The 19,287-nt window shown below is 42.2% G+C and overlaps 1 protein-coding gene across 6 annotated transcripts in view; it reads right to left on the bottom strand.

Annotated features, from left to right (window-relative positions):
* LOC309380518 (transducin-like enhancer protein 4) overlaps positions 1-19,287 on the bottom strand; it is a 132,095-nt gene that overhangs the window by 55,897 nt on the left and 56,911 nt on the right. For 3 of the 6 annotated variants that reach the window (XR_014172956.1, XR_014172960.1, XM_081930545.1), the window contains 2 exons: positions 15,524-15,598; positions 141-345 (listed from right to left, as the gene is read on the bottom strand). Coding sequence is in view for 1 of the 6 variants with exons in the window: in XM_081930545.1 (XP_081786671.1) it covers positions 141-345; positions 15,524-15,598 (280 nt within the window). In the remaining 5 variants the exon portion in view is untranslated. The remainder of the gene's footprint in view (positions 1-140; positions 346-15,523; positions 15,599-19,287) is intronic. The other 3 variants (XR_014172959.1, XR_014172957.1, XR_014172958.1) reach the window with 3 other exon arrangements.

Here is a 19,287-nt window from a genome sequence, read left to right as displayed (position 1 = left end):
TCCGTGAGTTCCAAGATGACTGTTGCCCTTGCATGCTCACCAAATCTTTCGTTACCCACTCCTCCCTCTCCACGAAGAGGCAGGCTGTATATTTTTAAAAGGCAAACTTCTTTCCCGGAGGCCAGTGAAGCATCTCCTACCTCTTTGGTGGTCGTTATCATGATGCTTCTTTTCGTCCTTGATGGGGAGATGGGACTGCCCCCCAAGGGCACTCGACAAGGCTAAGAGGCCAGCGCTGCTGCCAATGGGTGGGATGGCTGGTGGTTGCAGTCCTGAAGGGTGTGGAGTGAGAGGCACTGGGAGACCGTGTCCATGTGACAAATGCTGGGCCTGGAGTTGCTGCTGCTGTGAAAAATTAAACACAGATATTGAATTTGTTCCAGGAAAGGGAGATTTAAATGCAGTTAACTGTGCACCGGACTCGTGTATCTTCAAGGGCTGTCAACCAGTCAATGGCCTTGCTTCACAAAAAATAATTAAAGACAGTACAGCATCTTGGTGCAGGTGGAGACATTTGATAAATGAAATTGGCTGAAATACACAATTGTTTGCTGCAAGAGTAGCCAAAGCACCGCCCTCCGATATGCTGTTGGGACTCCCAGTTGCTATCATCTCCAGCCAGCACAGCCAATGGCCAGGGATGATGGGAAATGTAGTCCATTAAATATCTGAAGTGGCACTACGTCCTATAATGTCTGGAAAATTAGGGGGTAGGACAGTGATGAAGGCTGCACATCATGAACTTTATTAAGCTATTTTTAAACTGCAGTGTTAGAAAGAACAAAACCAGAATGATAAGCCTGGCCTTTCAAGAGCAGCTCTTCCGGGAGCCGTAACACACATATATACACATGTCTGATCAAAACACACAAGTTAACAATGAAAGCAGCAATAAAGTTTTGCGCACGCACCAAAAAAGGGAGAAAATTGAGAAAATTAGTGTTAAACAGTTCTCCTAGAGCTGCTGCGCAGCGTGCAGTGAGAGTTAATTTGAAAGAGGAAACCTGAATTAACAATCCAGAAAAGGAAACTGGTTGCAGCCACCGTTTTAAGTCCTTTAAGTGTCCTCAGCGGTACTTGAGCAAATTACTAAAGAAAATCTAATGTAGCAAAGCTTGGGTCCTCCTGTAGGCTTGCTCAATAATGCTGAAATAATTGGGCACTCTGTGCACGTTTAGTGATGCTCGAATGAAAAGCTAGAGGCCTGCCCTTGTACTCTTCTCTAGCTGCTGACTCCGTGTTGTGACAGGTTTATTTGAGTGGGACTGTGATGCATGCACCAGTAACTGCGCTGACAAGAGTTTAAAGTCATTTTTACCAGTACACTGGCAACACATAGAGAAAGCCCTTGAGAGGTTAGAATTGGAGTGCTTGACCTCAGCCAAGGCTCCATCAAGCTTTCTACTATACTAACCATTGTGGGGTAGATGGTTTGTTGATGCTGCTGAGTGAGAATCGGGGGGGGGGGCGGGATACAGTGGTAAAGGGAAGAAATGTGTCATGCTCAATCTATCCTAACAGGGAACTGCTTCAGTTCACACTTGCCCAGACAATAGCCCACTCCCCATGCCCCCCACCCCTTTACTTGAGATTCACAAAATGAAATCAGCTTTCACTTTCACAAACTATGCTCTTTAAGCAATCTCTCTCTCTCTCTCTCTCTCTCTCTGTGTGTGTGTGTGTGTGTGTGTGTGTGTTCAAGCCCATAATAATGCTTACAAAGGGGCAGGAACAACTTGCATTACCACCACCAAATTTCAGAAGCAAAACACCACATCAAAACTCCAATACCCCTGCCTATTATGTAAATAGGCAACACTGTACTATGTGCAAATCTTATTACCTTTCAATTAAATTTATCATTTGAAAAAGGTATATATTAAGCTACCGTCCCCCCACCCCACCCCCACTGTTTCACCCTGGATTTAAATTAGATGTACAACCAGCTGCATCAGTTATTTTACTGCAACTTTTGCTTCTAAACCGTCGGAAAGATTATCCTAGTTCAACTTCTGCTCAGATTAAAACTAGAACTTTAGCTACAGAAGGAGTGCTGTGACAAAGTTGCAAACATAAGCCAACAGTTGCTGCTCAATATGAAATTAATACCGAGGCCACATCAGTGTTAGAGGGTGAACATTTCAAAATAAAGATGTTTCTTTGAGAGGTGTGATCCAATCAACTGTCCTACAAGAAATACGCAAAATAACTAAGCAAGTATTAGAAGTCACCCCAGAACTGGCCCTACTGAATGTTTTCCAAGATGATAATGCCCACTCACATTATAAAGAGCCTACGACACACCTACTCTCAGCAGCCAGAAGCATCATAGCCAGACCTGTCAGGAGTGAACATGGACCAGTGGTACCAAATCATATGGGAAACAGCCATACTAAAAAAGCTAACCAATAAACTGAAACTGACGCTGGGATAAATAGAAGAGGACGCCTTCACCCCAGTATGGCTCCCCTTTATCACGTACACAGCCCAACAAGACAAGAAGAAGAATCCACCAACAGCGTACAACTCAATATGGCTAACTTGACCCAACAATCACCCCCCCTCACAAACGCGAACAAACCTCACTGTGGCCAAACACAGGCAACCAACCACATCCTGGGGCCCCCAATCCCTCTCAATACCAAGGAAATATATTAACCGAATAGGAAAAGAAGCTACCCAGTTGATGCTGACACAAAACCCCACACGTACACTATAGAAAAGAATATAAGTTTCACCATCCCACCTCTCCTCTCCCCCCTTCTTCAGCAACCTCATACTGTATACAACATATCAAATGTAACTGATCTGTAGAAAAGGCTCCACAACTTGAAAAAGAGATAATGCACAGCTTTTCTAAACCAAGAAAATATTTAATAAATTGTGATCCAATAATTCTGCCCCATCCTGCTGTCGCTGTGCCTCCCCCTTGACATTGGCAACAAGGGAAGCCCAAGGCTCTTGATCGCAGCCTGCCAATGCAAACACGACTTCCAATGTGTGCAGTTTAAAACATGGCAGGACAAAGATCTATTCTTTGTGGCTTTGTTATTTGTCTTCTCAATCTACCAAGGATATCTCAGATAATCTAAGAATTGCATTTCCCATAATGCCCAGATGCCTTGGATTCATCACATACAGGAGGAGGACCTCAGGCTCTCAACCTGTGCGTCGCAGTATCCTCTCCTCCTGTCCTGCACATCGTCTGTAAAAAGGGAAGGGAGATACAGTAGTAGGTTGAGATGCACATGCTCTAGATAGGCATCTATTCTGAAAAGGCACCCAATGGGTTCTAGAGGCCTCACTCTTTCTTAGAAAAATCTGGGTAAAGAACCAGATTCATTTATGATTGGATCATTAGTGTAATGGTTCTAGGGGTTGCTCGTGTGTAAGCAGGTGCCTATCTCCCTGGCTGGGTGCAAACACCTGGCTGGGCTGCCAAAGTGAACCTCTTCTGTCCGGACAGCCACTCACCCGTGGCTGACTCAATCGCTGGCAGAATCCGTCAGTGGGCGTTTCTTAAACTTCTTCCAGCAAAGAAGTTCTTTGACGCCTAGTCTCCGCCTACCCTCTCTGCGTGAAAGCCTTCTGCGCAGGGAGGACGTGGGCAACGGAAGACCCCTACTCTCCCCGCTGGTCCCAAGCAAGGAGTCATTGGATCGCCTCGCCACTTCCCCCACCTGCCCCCCTACTCTGCTACGCTGATTCTCTTCCCCAGAAGATGGGCTGTTCTTCCCGATCCCTGGATGCTCTCTGGAATCCCTCTGGCTTTTGCAATCACCAACTTTTTCAAGGAAATGCAACATTGACTTGAATTATATAATCAATGCTATCCTACCTTCCAACTATCTGGCTAGCTAATAATAATAATAATAATAATAATAATAATAATAATAATAATAAATTTATACCCCCTCCATCTGGCTGGGTCCCCCCAGCCACTCTGGGCGGCTTCCAACAAAACAAGCTTCCCTAAACAGGTCTGCCTTCAGATGTCTTCTAAAAGTTTGGTAGTTGTTTTTCTCTTTGACCTCTGTAGGGAGGGCGTTCCACAGGGCGGGTGCCATTACCGAGAAGGCCTTCTGCCTGGTTCCCTGTAACTTGGCTTCTCGCAGCGAGGGAACTGCCAGAAGGCCCTTGGCGCTGGATCTCAGTGTCTGGGCAGAACGATGGGGATGGAGACGCTCCTCCAGGTATACTGGACCGAGACCGTTTAGAGCTTTAAAGGTCAGCACCAACACTTTGAATTGTGCTTGGAAACATACTGGGAACCAGTGTAGGTCTTTCAAGACCGGTGTTATATGGTCTCGGCGGCCGCTCCCAGTCACCAGTCTAGCTGCCGCATTCTGGATTAATTGCAGTTTCTGGGTCACCTTCAAAGGTAGCCCCACATAGAGCACACTGCAGCAGTCCAAGCGGGAGATAACCAGAGCATGCACCACTCTGGCGAGGCAGTCTGTGGGCAGGTAGGGTCTCAGCCTGTGTACCAGATGGAGCTGATAAGCAGCTGCCCTGGACACACAAATTAAGCAAATAGTGTCACCAAGGCAAATATATTCTGTAATGGAGTGTGGCATCATAAATTGGGCAGAGTTCTTTGGGCACTACTATTTCTCTACAAACTTATACCAACCCTGTTATCTTAAAGGTATTCAAATAATATCCCGTCAACAAGCATACGTGAACTCTCGAGCATGGGATAGCAATATATCACCTTTATTATTTAATTGTAATTTAGATGGCAAGTGAAATTAAGGGAGTCATTTTTTAATTGTTTTTCTGGAATCAAATATCCTAATCAGGATTTCTGAGCTGAGGACCAGTTCTCACTTCATATTTTGTAACCTGAAAGGAACTCCCAAGCTTTTCCTTAAAACAAATCATATGAATGTCGGAGGCTTTAAAAACCTCAGAAACATGAGCCCAATCTTTCAGAATGTTTTTTTAAAAGCAGGTAGAGTTGCTCTCTCTCACACACAGCACTTGACCAGAAACTCGGGTAATTCGTCTATTAATAAATATCTATGGCATTTCATGTAATTGGTATTAATCTCCAGGTACATAATACAAAATGAGAATCAACCTGACTTGGTGTGTTTTAAAGAGGAAGTGGGAAAACATGGAGGGAGTCAGAAAAAGTTTACCATTGATTTCATTACCATTTCCTAACTAAGATATGAAATATTGATGGCAAGCTTAAATCTCCCAACTACATATCTAAAAAGGATCAAATTAAAAGCACAATGTGCTTATAAACCATGGACAAATTAGCTTCTAATGTTCTCTTGTTAGAGTCAGCACATTCAGAAGCCTATTTTCCTGGAAAGGATTCAGGTTTCTACTGGATATCATCCAAGCAGTGCCATGCCAGAGTAATCTAGTGCTTTCCCCCTTACAGACCCTGAAAGCTCATTGCCATTATCCAAACAGCCCTAACATCCTCCTCCAACCCAGAGACATTTCTAATGTTAACTGACAAATTAATCTCTCAAAGACCTCACTTTATATCTCAGCCCACATGCATGCTGTACGTATATCCTTTCAACGCTGCCTGGAAAATAGAGGCAACATCCAATTAAAATATTCTCATTAGTATTACTATTCAAGTCACACTGCATACAAAAACAGCTACCAAGTGGAGGAAATAGAATTAGAGGAGAAAGAGAAATAAGCAACCTAGAAAGTTACAAAACCTAGAAAAGGAAAAAATAATTTAAAAATATCAAGACATAGAAATCCTTAATATTAAATTAACAGTAAACCAGCAGCCAATATCCATTTCACTCACCCAAAGCCCTGCTTCTCTCTCTCTCTCTCTCTCTCTCTCTCTCACACACACACACACACACACACACCCCTTCAAAAATCATATTCCTTATAACATGAGCTGGTATGGTAAATATGCAGGGTTAAAACACATAGACTAACCACTACTCCTGCCTCCCATACAGTACTAGTATTGACCTGTTGGACTTTATCATTAAATGAGAAATGTAAGAGGAAAAGTCAGTAGCATGTCTCTTTTCAGGAAAAAGAGTATGCTGAGAACATTAGCAAGAGAGGGAAATCACAGGTTTAGAAGGCAGCCATTGACGTTGAACAAGACATAATGGGTATCATAGGATGCTGGCTATAACCTCCCCTCCCCCAATACAGACTGGATTTTACTTGTTATCCATTAAGATTTTGTCTTCCTTAAACATATAACACACTTTTGGAGCCAGCAGGACAAATCCATCCCTCATGTGAGGACTTGCCATGGCTTGGATTCCAGTGGACATGTGTCCTGTATTGGAAGGTCCTAAATATGTCCATCAACTGCTAACAACTGGACAGCAGATTAAGCAGGCACACCAGTCACCTGGCCACAGTCTTTCCCACTGTGGTGAGATGTATTATACTTCTATTTAGAATATGGTAATTACTTCTAATTTTACATCTATGTGTCTAAATTAGCATGGTGCAAAGGACAACTGGCCAAACTACCCAAGATATGAGAACAACACATCTATAGTCACTTTGCCAGTGGCTCTCAAGATGTGGGTTAATTAATAATAATAATAAAATTTTATTTATATCCCGCCCTCCCCAGCCGAAGCCGGGCCCAGAGCAGCTAACAACATTAAAATGATAATTAAGAGCTTCTGAAATGCCTACACTCACCCGAGTAACTAGGGTGTGCCCATATGTATTGACTAGGAAAGGAAATTAACTTATTGGATGCATCTTCAACTTCTAACAACGAACCAACTAAGCAGTCTGCCATTTTCCCCAGAGAGTTTTGCTTCCCTTCACACGTCCCTTGCGAACCTTCAAAATGGCCTAGGGATTGAATAATCCTGTGCCCACATTTTCTTTTAGTATTTCTGCATTTTAAACGTTAGGCTTTGGAATATTCCAAACCATCCACCCTACAGGTTCATTGCAGGATTACTTTGCCCTCCTATAACTAAGTTTAGATTACAACAAGAATAAAAATGAATAAAACTAATGTATACAATAAAACAAACAAACAAACAAACAGTAAAATGTACAAAAGCAGCACAAGCGCAGTGGCAAAAACAAAGGCAACGAGTGAGAAAGGCCTGGAAAAATAATAAAGTTCTTTCCCGGTGGATGAAATTTCATCAAAGCAGGTATTATATTGTTCATTTAGACTACCTTTGAAATGCAGCAAAACACGCCCCAATATGAGAAGACCTGGAACTGTCTTGCCTGGGGAAATGGCTGATAACCAGAATTCTTCTGAATTAGCATCGCTATGTGCAGAGCCTGTTCAGAAGTCTTATTCCCAGTAATTTTGGCAAGACTGAAGCAGGGGATGAAGGGGGAAAACCCTTCATGACAAGTACTATGATCCACCAAGAATTTATTAAGCCTATTTAGGCAGTGTACTAAGCTACTGCACCAAGTGAAATTTTCATACTTTAATTCAAAATCTCCAAATAGGACAGTATAATATCCAACTGCAGACACTTTGAGCCATGCCACTGCACCTGTTTCACACTGTGATGAAATAAGATATGGCATATTTCAGCGTTTCCTAAGACATGAAACAAAAGACAACATGAAACACACACACCATTATGTCAACCCCTCTTCTGCCTTCCCGCCATAGCAATCTGTATACAGTATACAGCAGGTGGCCAATTTGTTTTACAGCCTTTAAGCTCCGAGCACAGCTTAATGTAGGCAGAGCCTTTGATCAAACAATAAAAAGCCAGAAAAATAAGTGATTGCTGCACAGAGGTCACAGTCTATTACTAATTTATACAACACCCTCCCCGGCTCTCAGAGGTTGGCAGCTCTGAACACGCACACATTCGGTGGGAATGACTTTACTAAACAAACCGAAATTGTAACCATCCATAATTTACAGAGAAAATGCGACTTTCCCCTCCCTGCGCATTAAATCAAAACGTTCAGAATCAACGGGGACAGTCAAATCCTCTTCCCTGTGTAGATTCAGGAGGAGGCACTCTTAGCTGGCATAAATCAAGGTACTCAGTGGAGCTGCGCCAAATTATGCCATCCCAAAGCCTAGCCCTTATTTCTTAACCTTTGTTTCAGATCAAAGACCCAAAGAGTAAACTCATTTGAAAGGCAAAAAGCAGCCCCTTCACACAGTCAGAAATTCCTCCTTGCGTTCAGCACCAGTGCAAAAATGCATTAGCATTTAGCAGCATGAGCCATGGACCAGTGGCGCCACGGGGATAATAGCATGCACCGATGCTAAGTTTTTATTGGAACTTGTATGCACTTATCTGTACCACATGGCTATCCAGAGATTTCCACTTCCCTCTCAAACCCCAAATATCTCAGAAAACATAGAAAAGAAGTGGCACGTTAAGTACTAATCAAAAGAATAAACATTATATTCCAAAAAGCTTTAACCAACGTGCTGCCCACTCTTTAAAAATAATAAAGAAAAATACTGGAAAATGAGGAACGCAGAGACATTTCAATCTCAAACACAGAATGGATTGTTTTTACATCAACAGCATTAATGAGAAAAAATTTAAATCTACTAATCATGTGCAATCTAAAAGGTTTATTATTCTAAAGCTTGCCATTCACTTTTAACACATTTTTAATTTTCCAAAGCAATTAATATAATTTTATTAATAAAACAAAATGCTTAAAGGTTAAACCAGACTGTTTTAAAAATTATACACATATATGTATACTATATATATATGTATGAGAGAAACAGTACAGGCAAAATCATTTAAATCATTTCCTTAGTAATACAAGTAATATTTAAATAGATTTAATAGTACTGCTCCAAACCAGTGAATTATGAGTTTAAAACCTATTAAAATGTAATGTTTTTTTTCCCTGAGCTGAGGGGAGAGAGATTTAAATCCACTGAATTTTAATATTTCAGCTTGAGCTGCAGGAGGTAGGGAAAGTCCAAATGAACTATTCCATCAGCACCATTCAAGCATGAACATTTTAATCAGTTTTACTTCCTTGGAGTTCTCTAACACAGTTTACGCTGTCATTCTGAAAGCACTTAACACAGAGAGTGTGAAAAACCACCAAGGCTTGTTATTGCCTTCACAATTGATAGCAAATAATTTTGCAGGCTTCCTATCATTAAAGTGTCACTGCTAAAAATTGAGGTTCAGCACTTCTTGTGCTAAATTGTATTTTTTGGAACATCGCTGCATACCTGGTTCTTACATTTTTGCCACATTTCCCTCTGTGATAAACAAGCAGAAGTGCACGGCTCCACTTGCATGCAACATAAATAGGGGTATGTGGCAACGGTGTGCGGTATGCACACACATAAATGTGTGTGTGTATGCATATGAGGATACACAAACACATTTAAAGACAAATGATCACTACCTCCAGAACTGAGGGAAGGGGAGCACTGAACAGCCATCAATTTATTTAAGTTCCAAGTTACTACTCCCCTTTTAAAAAGTGTGTCAAGTGGATTTCTGCTAGCCCTGCCCGCCCCCCAAAGCGTTCTGTCTACATAATAAGTAAAAATGAAATCCTTATGTTAAAACGGAAATTATTTATTACAAAATTTTGTTTGTACCTTTGATTGCTGACATCACAATCTATTCTACATGTCTTTATGGAGCCAACATCAGATTTATTTCCTGCTTTACATACATTTCGGCATAAGACTGTAATTAATGGTCAGCCGCTGTCGCTCACATGCAGTAAATTAAACCTTGTTTGTTAAACCTCTATCCATCTGCCATGCATGCTTTCGCTGAGATTCTTGCATTGCAGGGGGTTGGACTAGATGACCGTTGGGTCCCTTCCAATTCTATGATTCTACGTAAACTACAGCCATTCAATTTCAGCTGGGGTCACCTATACCAACTGCTTATCACAGTGTCTGTGATCCAGAGAGGTATTTTGCAACACTTTCCCGCTTTCAGCAACAGATCCCAATGTCCTCTCACAAACTGCTTTTGAAACACCCCTACGTCAAAAGCAGTTTACAATGGGAAATAGGGAGCTGATGGGCAGCTGACATTTTTGAAATACAGTTTGGTAGTTCTTTGATCCAGGTCAATGTGTACAAATAGCTTTTAAATTGTTTCCCTCTGACTTCCACACTTACTTCCATATTCTTCTCTGTCCATCTCTATTACTCTAAATCAGGGGTCAGCAAACTTTTTCCACACAGGGCCGGTCCACTGCTTCTCAGACCTTGTGGAGGGCCAGACTATATACAGTGGTACCTCTGGATATGGACGGGATCCGTTCTGGATCCCTGTTCGCATCCTGAAGCGAACCCAACCCGTGCCTGCGCGTGCCGCGATTCGCTGCTTCCACGCATGCATGTGATGTCATTTTGACCGTCTGTGCATGCACAAGCGGCGAAACCCAGAAGTAACGCGTTTCAAAAGTGCTCAACCTAAAGCACATCTAACCCAAGGTATGACTATCTGTATCTATCATCTATCTATCTATCTATCTATCTATCTATCTATCTATCTATCATCTGATTCCTACGCACACTGCGAGGGGGGCAGGTAGTGCTCCTCCCCAGCCCCAGCTGCCTTCTCGGTTTGCCACCTGCCTCATTCGCCGAAGGGCTGGCGGTGGCAGCGCGAAACAGGCTTCCTCCTGCCTAGAGAAAGAGCGATCTCGTCCGCTCTTCTCTCTGGCCCACAGGAGCACCAGGGCGGCAACCAGAGGCTGAGCGGCGGTAGCTCTGCCACACCTAGTTTACCCCAGCGCGGCACGGGGACGTCTCTGCCAATCAAACGCCACTGATTGGCATTTGTTTAGCAGAGCTGCCACCGCTTGGCCTCTTCCTCCCTTTGCCATCGCTGGGAGTCTCGGCTTTGTAGCGGGTTCCAGCTTCATGGTGCGGGCCAGATTTAGGATCAGGTGGGCCTGATCCGGCCCGGGAGCTGTAGTATGCCGACCCCTACTCTAAATCCCTTTCTTCACCTGCCCATTTCTCATTCTAATGATACATTAATTAGAGTTTAACACTGTGTTCTTTAAGATGCTGCCCCTGCTTCCTTGAGAGGGGGTACAGCAAACAACTTCTCACCCTGTCTTCTCCTTTCTATTCCCAGTTTATATTATTATCATCACCATTAAGGTCAGCACTATCAATACTACTGATGATGGTAGATACCAATCTTTTACCTCACCTTTTCCTTTTCTTCAACAACTTCTCTCTGGTCCTCTGCCCTCAGAGAAGAAAGACCCCTTCCTTCTCTCCCCCTGCCAAACTTCTCTGCCTCCTGTCTACCTTTACTCAGGAGTTGATGGCCCTGGTCCACTGAAGAAGTCTCAGCCCCAGGCTGGAGAGGCATGGCACAAACAGAAGGAGAAGAGGATCTCGGGATACTCAAAGTAGACTCTAACCTATTTTATGTAAAAGTATACCAGAAAAAAGGAAAGAGTCGTAGACCAATGGCATTTAGCTGCAGAGAACTCCAGCCAAAACATTTCATTGAAGAGCAGTATTTCTGGAGGGGGCATTAAATGTTTCTATATGTGTAGCTTGGAATAAAAACTCTGGAATGTGAACAGTGACAAAGTAGTTTCATCTCAAATGGGTTCTGTTATAATAGTGAAGTTTCCCCCAGAAATCCTTCTCCCCACCCCCTTTCATTTCCCCTGAAAAACAAATTTTAAGAAGGATGGCTAATATTTAACTTGTGACAATCTGTCAGTAATTTTCAATGGAACATGACCTGTGAAAGAAGTCATTATAAGTGTTTCATTCCATTAAACACAACTAGTTTACTGTCAAGAGAACAACCCGTCTCTCCATGTTTCAAGTTCACTTCAGCATTCCACATTTAAATGGCATGGATCAGTGGTTTGGTTCATTTACCAATGAAGGAAGAATATTGCAAAGTTAACAAGGTGTTTCATTAGGTTTCACAAAATCCTAGCATCAAGGTATGAAGGATCTACAACGTACTACAAATACATGTTCACAAAATACTGAACTACATCACAGAACTCCTTTAGATCAATCCTTGATGACCCCATATATCTCCCATGTATATTTTATTCTACAAAGAACTGCACTTTCTTTCCTAACATTTCTATGTATGTATGTGTATAATTTACACCCTGCCTTTTTCTACTGAGATATACTCAAGATAGTGCACCGCTTGAGGAACCCCAAAATATGGATATGAATGAAGCACTATTATTTTGTATACAGAGATTTATTTTTTAAAAGAAGTGATGAAAATGACTGAGGGTGGGCACATGGGAAAAGAATGAGTTTCCCCGCAACCCTGTGAATGTCCAAATTCAGTTAAAACAGCCACCTAGCGAGGATAAACTCTCCTACCTGCTCAGTGAAATTAAATGCCTTTTGCAAGACAATGTTATTCTCATATTTCTTCATTTAAATACGTATAACCATGTAGGGTATCTAAATTAGTTTGAATGGCTGTAGCTCCAGCTGGTAGCAAGCAGCCAGAGGGAAAGCATTCATTTGGTGCAGTTTGAAGTTCACAGTAAAATTAAAAGGGAGATTTTCACTGAAACGCCACACAACAATTAAAAAATGAAATAAAACAAAAACTACACACACTGGACTACAAGATGCATGTCCATCAACTAAAACAATGTTGAGTGGTTTTTAAAAATGTTTAACAATCAGAGTAAAGCAAGGCTCACACTCTCATAACTTTACATAAAAAGCACTTACATTTAAAAAAAAAATCAGACCTTTTGCAATTTATTTTATTCAAAGAATATTTAGATAGCAGTAGTTTTATTAGGTAATGAAAACTAATTGGGAAATTATTCATCTTCTAGTCTCCCCACTGGAGCGTAAAAGACATATAACAAATGTTATTCATGATTCGACACAACCTACTCTGTCTGATTCATCTCCTCCTTTCTAAGGGGCACTTCAGAGGAAATAAAGGTTACTCTTTCCCATTTATATTTTTTAATTGACTGCTGGTATTTTCTTGTGGTCAGAGGGATAGGAAAGAACACTCAAAATAGCCTATTAAGAAAAACAAGCTACAATCAGACCACGCTCTACACTACTGTCAGCCAGGATCAGAGTGCCCCTACTTCCTTGTTAAAAGATAGAAGCATAAATGAAGGAATATCTTCACTACAGATTGATTATTCCGCAACCCTTATCCACATCTTCACTCAGCAATTTGAATTTTAATGAAAGTAAATGGAATAATTAGCATTTCAAAGCGTGTTTGATACAGTGCATTTTTAAAGGGAGACTTTTATGTATATTCTATACACAAAAGGGAAAAAAGCATTTGCGAGTGGGCAGAGAAAGGAGAGGCACACGGGTAAGGTCTTCATTAGAATAACTTAAACAATTGCTTGAACTAACTGAATAATTACAGATGTGAATCATGGGGCTATTAGTGATTTTTTCCTCACCTTTATTTTATATGGCACTTCTGAACAACCAACTGTTTTATCAGCCTTTAGAAGTGAATCATAAAAAAGTTTTCCCTCCTCCTACTTTGTTTAAAGGGAGCCCATTAAATGTTGCTACTGTGTGCCCAATGTTTGAAATTCAGGAGGCAGCATTTCACATTTCATATTAAATTTACTGGGACAAAATCTTGTCCCAGTTAATGCCAATGAGGAGCCCACCGGTTCTCAAGAAAGTAAAAAGCCAACTGAAATGTAATGATAGATGGCCACTACGAGTCATATTACCCAAACCCTTATTACTAGATAATTCTGCAAAAAACCCCAACAACCCACCTTTGCCTTGGAATATGACTTATGGCTTTCCATAAAACTATGTTATGTATTTGGGATGGCAGAGACTTGGAATTAGCTACAAACAAAGGCACTAGTGCAAGTGGAAAGCGATTCCATATGAGCAGATTTTGCTTCTTGTGCCACACTGAATTTGATCTAAAATATCAACCTCGAGCTCTTTGGAGTACAAGGGGCTGGTGGGGAAAATCTCCTAGGTGTGGACACAGAACCCTGTGTGTGGCACTTTGAGTCCTTGCTACAAAATACAATTATCTCAGGTCAAAACAACCTGAATGATATTTGCAAAGATGCCCCAAAGGCATGCTGGAATTGTTAAAAGGAATAAAGGCAACATGAGAAAACAAGGTGTTCTACTCTGGTATAATGGCTGACCAGCCAAAGTAGCCCTTTTAGTTGTCTAACTAAATAGGGCACATGTGGGGGGAGGGGCGCTTTGTTTCCAGGATTCAATCACACCATTTCTTCTAGAGGTGTTTTAAAAAGAGGTGCGAAAAACAACAAGCAAAAAAAGGTCAAAGGGTGTACACTATGCAAAGTCAAGACACAATCAGTGTGCAGTTTACTGATCATATTTGGATAGCTTTGAAATGCATCTTGAGGTTTGCACAGATGTTCCTTTAGCCTCCTCCTTCATGCACAGAAGCCATTCTCCACCCTAAGCAATGAGACGTGCATTCAGAAAATAATCAGATCTGATGGTCAATTTTGAAAATACCTATTTCCTGTGGCTGATGACTTCTTGTTGTTTTCTTATATTTTGTTTAATGTTTAATGAATGTTTACTACTATTTTAGATATTAATTTTTAATTTGTAAATGATATGACTTAAAAACAGACACAACCTTTTCCCACTATTTCTTTACAACCACCTTGAGAACTCTGGCCTGCTTGAGAGGTGGGTTACAATTTTGAAAAATAAGTAAAACCAAATGCATGCTTTGCAGGAGCACATGAGATAAAAACTACAGTCGTACCTTGGATCCCAAATGCCTTGCGAGTCAAACGTTTTGGCTCCTGAATGCCGCAAACCCAGAAGTGAGTGTTCCGGTTTGCAAACGTTCTTTGGAACCCAAACGTCCAACATGGCTTCCAATTGGCTGCAGGAAGCTCCTGCAGCCAATCAGAAGCCGTGCCTTGGTTTCTGAATGTTTTAGAAGTCGAACGAACTTCTAGAATGGATTCTGTTCGACTTCCGAGGTACCACTGCACTGCAAATCCTACACCTTCTGCATTATCCTACTTGTTCTTCTACAATGGCAGCTTCCACATCCTCAAAAGAAGTACATTTCAGATTGTGGAACTTGCTACAGCAGATGTCTCAGTTCACACATTACATCTTGATGCCCATAGATACTTCCAGTGAGTAAATGAGGGGCTGAAAGATCTTAAAATATAAGGCTAGCAAAGCTCTCCACCAGATAGGAGCGTCTTCTGTCAATTTGGTTGTCAGTCTTTTGAGCTTCTGCACATTTAAAAAGAAATGAGTTGGAAAAATGAAAATGAGAAATAGCTACATGGTCAGTAGAATTCTTTTGTTTACCAGCTGGCTTGTTACGAAGTTTCAAAAGCACAGCGTATATGTATATATTGTTAGGTGGGCTGCAACAAAGGGACAGCTTGACCAATTTGTAGAAGCACAGATTAACCAGTGCTTGGATCCACTGCTGTCCAATTTATTTCTGACCAGCTGAGAGAACTAAACTTCACAACAAAAAGCAGAGTTTGGAGAAAAAAAGAAAGAAAGTGAACTAATTTTAAAAAAGACTATGAAAGCTAAAATGGAAAGACGACATACCCCAATGATTGCGTTCAGTTCTGCCATGGTCACTTGTTTGGCACGTTCCACAGCCTGCACCACTTGTTGCTGGTGCTATAAATGAAGATCAGAAACAGAATAAAATTATTTGCTTTCTAGTGAATTAAGCACAGAATTTCCTTCTCTCCTTTAAAAATAAGCTTTAAAAAAACCCCTCTTTTAGATTGCATGCAGGCCTGAAATAATATGTGCCTTACAGAGCAAGAATTCTGGGTGGATTTGTAAGATAGCTCGAGGTGAGGGTTTATTTTATCCAGACCAAGTAATTAACTGGAATTCAGCTTTCATCTCTCTGCCCAGAGAGAACTCTCTACTCCAAATGGGCAACAGCAGCATACCAATCTTTGACTTAAGAGGACAGTGCTGTCCTCAACTGCAAGAATCGTTCTCTAGGAATAAGACAGCAAAATGTAGTGAACAAAGTGATGCATTTGAAAAACAAGGCACCCACCCACTAGCCATGCTATTTCCTTGTCAGAAAAGCAAACGTTCGTTCTAATTCTCCCTGACCTGTGCACTTGACCGCTTACTTTGATATAAATATATCCCTTAACTTGCTTCCTCTTTAAATTTATTTATTCCAATAAAGGGGTTAATCCAGACTTGAAGCAATTAAAAGAGAGAGAGAGAGAGAGAGAGAGAGAGAGAGAGAGAGAGAGAGAGAGAGAGAGAGAGAGAGGGGATAGGGAAAGAGAGGGAAAGAGAGGAGGAGGAGAGCAAGAGAGTAAGCTGAAACACCCTGGCCTTTCATCTGTATGTAAACAAGGCAAAGACAAGCTTGCTAATTTAGGATTACAAGTCTGGAGACAGAAGACACAGGCGTTGGCACATTTTAAAGAAGCTTTGCTATAGGGAAAAATACATGTTGAATCTTTGTTCATATTTCAATCAAAATGTGAAAGCCTTTGGCTGTTTCGATCACCAGAGCTATGATTAAGGCTAAGGCTGAGATTCTAAACATGCTTACACTAGGGAAAAAAGCCTTCATGAAACTCTCAGATAAATGTCTGGGGCTTGAACTGAGGTGGGCTGGCTTACCTGCGCTATATCATCACACAACTTTAACTATCATGACTCCCCTGGGCCTCCAAGAAGTCAAAAGTGGGTAGTTTGGGGTGAGGGTGCTGAAATGTTTTTGGTTTTTTTTAAAAGATATCTCTGGCCCCTCCCAAAGAACCATAATTCCCAGCAGCCCTTGGCTTAGGGCCATGGTAGTTTCAATGCAATTTGTTTCATAAAGATCAGGTAGACTGAACATATTGTTAAAGTCTCAATGCTGTTCAGCTCAGCAGGTTTGAAATTTGCTTGCCCTCTAGAAAAGCAGAGTGGTGCACAAAACGGAATCAAAAATGTTCTAGACTGGAGCGCCACAAAGTTTTTCCGTTTAGGGGAAATGACACTCCAATAAGCAAGATGGAGCTCTAAGGAAAGACAAAGGGCAGGATACTCTAACTGTAGGAACACTGGACAATGAATTGCCAAATAGACTGTTGGTAAATCGATGCAAGAATCAAGATTCTCCTTACTCTAGACCAGAGGTTTTCAACCTTTTTGAGTCCACGGCTCCCCTGACCAACTACATTCTTTCTGTGGCTCCCCTGCAAGGAAACGCACTCCCGAGTCTCAGGAGCTCAGTTTTCTGTGGCCCCTTCCCTGCCAAGCTGGCAGCCTCTCACCCCTTTTCGATCACCTTCCCTTGTGGAGGGTTCCCTCAGCCTCCTTTCCCCTTGGGCTCCCTCCCTCACTTGCTTGCTTACTCTGAGGCCACCTCAGCTCCTGGCAACCAGCACCCCCTGACTGACCCCAGAGGCACCATTCGACTGGAGAGCTTGTAGCCAAGCGCACTGCAACAAACAGCTGCACAAACCTCTGGAGACAGAGACGTGGGAGGACATCAGAGGAGGAAGGGAAGGAAGGAAGGAGGGATGGAGGCTGGTGCTGCCCATGGCATCCCTGACCACCATTCAAGGCACCCCGGCTGAAAACCACAGCTCTAGACGTAATGATGGAGGACACCAGCACCATACTACCACCACCAAAGAAGTATAAACATACTCAAAACTCCCACGCACAGGGCTGTCCTGTTGCCTCTGTGCACAGAGAAAATTCTTACTAGGGTTGCTGAGCATTCAGCTGCTTTAAAAGAAAAGGGGAAACCAACCACAAACATGAAGAGCTTTGTGCAGTGAGTGCAAAACAGGAAAACAGAGGGCTGCAAAAATCCAAATCAGCAGTAGTTTTAAAACTGGACCTGGTGACTGGCACCAGGTGACTGGCACCAGGTTTGGTGGCAATGCTTCTTGTGTGCTGCTGCTTACAGGTGCTATGAGAAAAAACTGCTCCTTTTCCCTTATGGGGTACCCAAGAGCCCATAAAGAGTCCTTTTGTAGGAGAAAACAACAGAGACCAACCAGAGAATATTGAGAAGCAAAGCGGCTCGTAAACCTGATCTTTATTAAAGCTGTAGCAAAAGGGTGCTCCCCCTCACACACAGGAGGGGGGGAGGGACCCAGAACAAAGGTGTGCCCACCCTTATATAGACATTTTAAATTGCCCACCCTCCAACTCCAGACCACTCCCAGAAACATCATACATACATCACAGAAGGGGTGTAGCCCAAGACCACCCCCCCAGATACATCATACCTACATCACAGAAAAGGCGGTCTACAACAGAAATCTGAGTGCATTGTTTATCTCCTGTCTGCCATTTACCTGAATGCACTATCTGGGTTTTGGCCACTCTTTTGTTATTATAACTATTTAATTCCTGAATCCAGGTCACAGGCTCACCCTATTCACACTTTAAATGTGCCCTTAAGGCAGGATTTGTGAGCACAGAGACAATGGGGAGCTTTCCCATTTCCTTAGACCTTGCAGAGAAATATTTGAGGTCATTTTGGGAGAGAGAAAATGGTTTCAGGACTTTTTTGTGGGTTTCAGACATGTGGTTTATATATTTGCATGTGTCTGGTACATTTATGAACATCTATTTTATATATACAAGACCTTAAACTTCTTCTAACACAGGACTTGGCTATTGCCTCCCCTTGTTCTCTGTTTTGTTCCATTCCCGGCCCCCCTGACTTTCGCAGCCACGTGGCTTACTCTATTCCCTAAGGTGAAGGTGGATTAGCAGGAAGAGCAGAGGGGCTGGTCACTGTCTCCTCCCTTCCCTCCTCAAGTCACTCATAAACCAGCTGAGTCCCCTGAGCAGCAGCTGCTAAGTTTGGCTCCAAGGACTTGATGATGATGATGATGATGACAATCCAAAAGGTGACCTGGGGCATCTAAGAATCCGGTGGGGCCTCAAAGGAAGAATGCTGGTGGGCTGGGAATGGTCAAAATTAACCCTCCCCCTCTTCTTTTGTTCTTCCATCTTTTAGCCTTCCTTCGTTTCATAATTTACTCCTGCTCCCTTCCTTTCTCATCAATTCGCCTCTTCACATTCCTCATCACTTTCTAATCCTGGAATCCTTCTTCTCCCCTCTGCCATTTTCTTCTTCGTTCTTTTCTTTCTTCACAACTATTAGAATTCTTCCCCACGTCCCCATGTCCTTCTTAGACCCTGATTATTCCCCACCCCAATCCTCTTCCCCACTCAACTACTTTCCCCCCAGGTATGCAGTGGGGCCTTAATTTCTTTTTTCACTGAGTTTCATCTTTTCCAACTTTGCCTTTTTACCTGAATGAACTATAATGGAACCAACTGTTGGCACCCAAGATCACAAAGGGTGTATGTGT

The sequence above is a fragment of the Podarcis melisellensis genome (genome assembly GCF_964234715.1).
Source record: "Podarcis melisellensis genome assembly, chromosome: 11".
Taxonomy (NCBI): Eukaryota; Metazoa; Chordata; class Lepidosauria; order Squamata; family Lacertidae; genus Podarcis; species Podarcis melisellensis.
Note: the sequence above shows the minus strand (reverse complement) of the source record. Positions and strands in the feature narration are given on the sequence as shown.